At 38.5% G+C, this 6,725-nt stretch overlaps 1 protein-coding gene across 3 annotated transcripts in view; it reads left to right on the top strand.

Annotated features, from left to right (window-relative positions):
• The window catches only part of EXD1 (exonuclease 3'-5' domain containing 1), a 50,990-nt gene extending 45,188 nt beyond the window's left edge, over window positions 1-5,802 (top strand). For all 3 annotated transcript variants that reach the window (XM_036268830.1, XM_036268846.1, XM_036268838.1), the window contains exon 11: window positions 5,028-5,802. In XM_036268830.1, coding sequence (XP_036124723.1) covers window positions 5,028-5,681 — 654 coding nt within the window. In that variant the 3' untranslated portion in view covers window positions 5,682-5,802. The remainder of the gene's footprint in view (window positions 1-5,027) is intronic.
• The last annotated feature ends 923 nt before the right edge of the window (window positions 5,803-6,725 follow it).

Here is a 6,725-nt window from a genome sequence, read left to right as displayed (position 1 = left end):
ATCTGGTTTTTACAGTTTTAAAGGATTGTAAAAACAAAAAGTATGCAACAGAGATGGTTTGTGGCTCAGAAAAGCTAAAATATTTACTATTTGGCTCTTTACATTAAGAGTTTACAGGCTGGCCCTGGCCAGTTTGGCTCAGCAGTTAGAGCGTCGGCCTGCGGACCAGAGAGTCCAGGGTTCAGTTCCCACTAAGGGCACATACCTCGGTTGTGGTTTGTCCCTGGCCCTGGTTGGGGTCATGTGGGTGGCAACCGCTTGATGTGTCTCTCTCACATCTATATTTCTCTTTCTCTCTTCCTCCCTCTATCCCTCCCACTCTATCTGAAGATAAATGAAAAAAATATATATTTTGCAGGATTCTCATTTAGAAATTCTAATGCAGAATTCCAAATACAACATTAGCATTTTTGGTACGAACCCCACTTAGATGTATTTTAATGTGTCACTGGATTCTATTTGCAACCATAATTTAATGTTAGGAAATACTCCATATTACTAGAGCCAAGAAAGTCTTATGATTATCTCATAAATGCCAAAAAAATTTTATAACTTTTTTTGTTCTCTGCTCTCACTGTTTAACAACAACAAAACAGAAATCCCTGCATGCCTTGTTTGATTGGAGAATTTTAATTTTTTAAAATCAATCATTGTAAAACCAAGGGCAATTTTTTTTTTTTTTGGTACAGATAGAGTGGGAGGGAGAGAGAGGAAGGGAGAGAGAGAGAGAAACATCGACGTGAAGGGACACATCGAGTGGCTGCCACGCGCACGACCAACCAGGGCCGGGGACAAACTGCAACCGAAGCACGTGCCCTTAGCGGGAACCGAACCCGGGTCTCTTCGGACCACAGGCCGACGCTCTAACCGCTGAGCCAAACTGGCCAGGGCCCAAGGACAATTTTATAACTTTCTTGTATTTTGCTCTCACTGTTTAATGCTAGAAACATTTGCATTATTTTACAAACATTATTGATTAAAGTTGGAATAGATATTTTAACATGATAAAACATATCTCAAGCAAGAAGACTATGTAATGTTTGGGAACACTTTATAAAAGCCTTCCCATCCATATAAAGAAAAACATTTAAATGGTGAATATTACTACTACTTTAAAATTTTTGAAATTATTAGCCAATGGAATTTTTTAAAAAGATGAACTATAAAAATTGAGTAGAAGGAACCAGAATTATGACATGCCTATGATACAAGTGAAAAACTGAAGAGAATCAATTAAAAAAGATACCCCAAACAAAAAGACTAGTAAAGTGGGAAGAAATATAACTTAAATAACTTTTCTATGTCTATATACATGGCTAGAAAATAAAATGAAAGAACATCAATTTATAGTTATAACAAAAAAGGTAGATTACCTAGAACTAAGCCTAACAACAAATGTGGAATATAGAGATGAAGAAAACATTAAAATATTACTGAATGACATAAAAAAGAACTTGAGCCCTGGCCGGTTTGGCTCAGTGGTTAGAGCATCCGACTGCAGTCCAGAGAGACCCGGGTTTGGTTCCCGCTAGGGGCATGTACCTCGGTGGCAGTTTGTCCCCGGCCCTGGTTGGTCGTGTGGGTGGCAGCCACTCGATGTGTCCCTTTCACGTTGATGTTTCCCTCTCTCTCTCTTCCTCTTTCTCCCTCCCGCTCTATCTGTGCAAAAAATGGAAAAATGTCCTCGGGTGAGGATTAAAAAAAAGAACTTCAATGGGAACACTATAAGTATTTTTAGTTATCAATTATTCCGAATTTATCATCATCATCATCATCATTATTATTATTATTTTTAGAGAGAGGGTGGAAGAGAGGGAAGGAGGGGAAAAGAGAAAGGGAAACATCGATGTGAGAGACACACATTGATTGGTTGCCTTCCACACGCACCCTGACTGGGGCTGGGGATTGAACCAGCAACCCAGATATGTGCCCTTGACAGGGAATTGAACCTGAGACCCTTTGGTGCACAGGCCAATGCTCTAACCACTGGGCAGTACCTACATTAACTTTTGAATTTAATTCTATTCCAATAAAAATATTAATGCCATCATTATTTTGGCAAACTCTGATTATAGAGTTTATAAACATCAATAATAAGTCCTTTCAGAAATTTAAAAATATAAGTCTACACTAAATAAAACAGTTTGCAACTGGTACATGTATAGGCAGAGCAGGGAACAGAATCGAAAACTCAGAGAACTGATATACATCTGCCAGTATGGTTATTATAAAGGTAGAATTTTCAATCAATGAGAAAAAGATAATTATTCCATAAATGGCCTTAGACAATTGACTAACCATTGTGGGGGAGGAGACTCAGAGTTGGATTGCGATCTCTTTCATGACACCAAAACAGACTCCAAGGATAAAGTATTTATGTAAAAAATGCAATTATAAAATTATTGAGAAAAAATTATCTCACAGTAGGGAATGCTTTTCATTCTTTCCCTCAATTTTATTGAGGAATAATTGAAAAAATTAATTGTATGTATTTAAAACATACCTACACATTGGTGGAATGCTTCCAAGTTCAAGATAATTAACACATCCTTCACCTCATATTGTTAATTTATTTTGTCTTTGTGCTGAGAATGCTTAAGATCCACTCTCAGCAACTTTCAAGTATACAATACCAAATTATTAACTAGTAACCATGCTGTATATTAATTAGATCCTCAGAACTGAAAGTTTGTACCCTTTGACCTATGTCTCTCCATTTCCCCCAGCCCCTGGCAACCACAATTCTATTCTTTGTTTCTATAAAATCGGCTTTTTTTTTCATTTTAATTTTCCACATAGAAGTGATACCATCCAGTATTTGGCTTTCTCTGTCTGGCTTATTTTACTTAGCATAATACCCTCCAGGTTCATCCATGCTGTCGCAAATGGCAGGATTTCCTTCTTTTCATGGTGGAATAATATTCCATTGTATGTACATAAAGACAACATCTTCTTTTTAAAAAATATGTTTTTATTGGTTTTTTTAGAGAGAGAGGAAGGGAGGGAGAGATAGAAACAGCAATGAGAGAGAGAAACATCCATCAGCTGCCTCCTGCACGCCCCCTACTGGGTGTTGAGCCTGCAACCTGGGCATGTGCCTTGACTGGGAATCAAACCAGGACCTCTCAGTCCATGGGGCAATTCTCAGTCCACTGAGCCACACTGGCTGGGCGAGTTCACGTCTTCTTAATTCATCCATCCCGTGTTGAACACTTAGGTTGTTTCCATATCTTGGGCTATTGTGAAAAATGCAGTGGAAATGGGATTGCTGATATCTCTCCAAGACAGTGATTTTATTTCTTTCAGATATATACCAGGACATGGGATTGCTGGACCATGTAGTACTTTTAGTTTTAATTCTTGAGGTGAACTACCATCCTATGTTTAATAATGGCTATACCAATTTACATTCCCACGAGCACTGTATATCCCCCGCAAAGCATTTATCTCTTGTCTTTTTTTAATCCTCACTCGAGGATATTTTTCCATTTATCTTCAAATAGAGAGAGAGAGAGAGACAGAGAGAAGGAGAGAGAGAAACATTGATGTAAGAGACACATCAATTGGTTGCTTCCTACATGACCTGATCAGGGCCGGGATAAACTGCAACCGAGGTATGTGACCTTGGTCAGAATCGAACCCACGACTCTTTGGTCCAAGAGCCGATGCTCTAACTACTGAGCCAAACCAGCCAGGGCATACCCCTTGTCTTTTTTATAATAGTCATCCTAACAGGTATGAGGTGATATCTCATTATGGTTTTGATTTGCATTTCCCTGATGATTAGTGTTATCGGAGCATCTTTTCATATGTCCACTGGCCATTTGAATGCCTTCCTTGGGAAAATGTCTATTCAGGTCTTTTGTTCATTTTTAATTTTTATCCTCACCTGGGGATATGTTTTATTGATTTTAGATAGAGAGGGAGTGGGTGGGGGAGGGGGAGAAACATTGATGTGAGAGAGTAACATTGATCAGTGTACACACCCCTACTGGGATTGAACCCACAACCTAGGTATGTGCCCTGACCCATAATGAAACCTGCAGCAGGTGTACAGGATGGTGTTCCAACCAACTGAGCCACCCAGCAAAGGCCTTCACTCACTTTAAATTTGGATTATATGCTCTTTTGTTATTGAGTTGTAAGAGTATGTGCTTTTCTATGCAACACAGAAATATTTAAAACGCTTAAAAAATTAATATATTTGACTTTAAATTTTTTGTGTGGTGAAAATAATGTGAACAAAGTCAAAGGCAGGCAACCTGGGAAAAATAATTTACCTCCTGTAACAAAGGACATTTTCTTAATATATTCATTATTATAGTATTTATGTAATCACAGTTGGAAGGGAGACATACTTTTCACTGTATAATCTTGATACATACACATACAGGAAACTGGATTAAAAATATTTGTTACTTGCCCTGGCCAGTTTGGCTCAGCGGTTAGAGCGTCGGCCTGCGGTCCGGAGAGACCCGGGTTTGGTTCCCGCTAAGGGCACATACTTCGGTTGCAGTTTGTCCCCGGCCCTGGTTGGTCGTGCGGGTGGCAGCCACTCGATGTGTCCCTTCACGTCGATGTTTCTCTCTCTCTCTCCCTCCCACTCTATCTGTACAAAAAATGGAAAAATATCCTCGGGTGAGGATTAAAAAAAAAAAAAAAAATTTGTTACTTGAAGCGTTCACCCATGCACCAACAGGTCACTGGTTCCATTCCTGGTCGGGGTACACGCCCAGGTTGTGGGCCAAATCCCCAGTGGGGGGCATGCAAGAGGTGGCCAATCGATGTTCACTCTCATCGATGTTTTCATCTCTCTCTCCCTCATCAATAAAATAAATAACAATAAAAATAAAATATTTTTTACTTGAAAAATAGTACTACTATAGTTAAAGACACTAGAGGGTACTATAAGAATACATTTGAATGAATCCTTACTTTCTAAATACTGTTTAGTATAGCAGAAATGCTTTTATGACATAATCAGAAGTTTAGTTATAGGAGACTTTTGTTCTTTTTTTTTTTCTTAGCCTACATGTATGGAACTTCCAGAGGAACTGCTTCAACTCAGGGACTTACAGAAACAGCGCAGAGAGAGAGCTGAAAAAGAATATAGGATGAATGCACAGGGACTCCTAATAAGGACAGTGCTATATCCAAAGAAATCATCGACAGAGACTACAAGGAAAGAGGAAAAAGGAAGAGGTTTCTTACTTTGTGAAAATTCTAGGCTAGATAAAGCTCCAAGTTTTACATCTCATGAGGATGTAAATTTGCTAAAAGAAGAAGCTAAGAGTAAACAAACTACAACAGAACCTCCACATTCACCTCCCATAAAGCAAGAAGTATGTGAGAATTCCAGTAACAAAGTTATTTGTCCTGAGTCAGAGGGGTTGGAAGACCAAAGAATAAATCAGAGAGAACACCTTAAGATACCTAAACATGAATTTCAAGCAAGTTTATCTTTGAAAGAGGAGATAGAACAGTTACTGATGGTGGAAAACAAGGAAGATCTAAAACACACAAAACAAGATGTTTCAGTGTCTCTTTCCCTTCCTCAGGAAATCAGAGTGTCTCCAAGTGATACCTTTCATCCTTTTAGAAAAGCTATGCTTCCTACACTTCCTCCCTGTCCAGCTTTGGAGGAGACTGATTCCTGGATAAATTCTTCAGATCTGCCTTAGAGACCTGCAGTTTGTTCTTTAGGCCACAACGGTGGCTCATTTCCGCTACCATCAGGGCTTTCCTCAGTGCTTACATTTCTCATGTTATAAATTTAGTTATGCCTCAGTCACAGGTTTCAGGGGAAATTATTACTTCTCACTTACTCCCACATTCCTGGAACTGATTAGGATGGAAAATCAATAAGTTAAATAATAGAAAAAGTAAATTTTTTGATTATGTCACTGGCCAGAAGAACTGTTCCCAGTGACCAGACTGAATTATTTCTCATAATTTGGATTTAAAGGATTTGAAAAAAGGAAAAATCTTGGGCTTACTATCTCAAAGAATCTATCTTTTTAAATTTTTTTGGTTTTTTTTTTGGTTGGTAGAGGGTCGGTAAAACTCTTAGCCATAAGTTTAAAAATAAGTGGTACCTGACAACTGTATTAGTTATTTTTGCCTTTATGCCTCATAGTTCTTTTAAAAATTATTATTTATTTTAGAGAAGAAGGGAGAGAGAGAGAGAGACATCAATTTGTTGTTCCACTTACACATGCATTGGTTGATTCCTGTATGTGCCCTAACGGGGGATCAAACCCTCAACCTTGGCGTATTGGGACAACACTCTAAATAACTGATCTATCAGGCCAGGGCTCTTTTTTTGTTTTCAAAATATTACCTTTAGCCTTGGCTGAATTGGTTCAGCGGGTAGAGCATCGGCCCGTAGGTCAAAGAGTCTCAGGTTCAATTCCCAGTCAAGGACACATACCTCGGTTGCAGGTTCAATCCCTGGCCACAGTCAGGGTTGTGCAGGAGGCAACCAATCAATGTGTTTCTCTCACACCGGTGTTTCTCTCTCCCTCCCCACTCTCTCTAAAAATCAATGGAAAAATATCCTCAGGTGAGGATTTTAAAAAAATGTAAGTTGTCAATTATACCTCAATAAAGCTGGGAAAAAAACTATTTTTGAATTTGGAATGTTTTGTTTGTTTTATGTCATAGACAAACAATAGTTAATGTTTTTATAGGAAGCTCTATTCCACTTTTAATTTCAGTCTATTTAC

Source organism: Molossus molossus, unplaced genomic scaffold (assembly GCF_014108415.1).
Source record: "Molossus molossus isolate mMolMol1 unplaced genomic scaffold, mMolMol1.p scaffold_m16_p_1, whole genome shotgun sequence".
In the NCBI taxonomy this organism is placed as follows: domain Eukaryota; kingdom Metazoa; phylum Chordata; class Mammalia; order Chiroptera; family Molossidae; genus Molossus; species Molossus molossus.
This window is presented reverse-complemented; position numbering and strand designations above follow the sequence as displayed.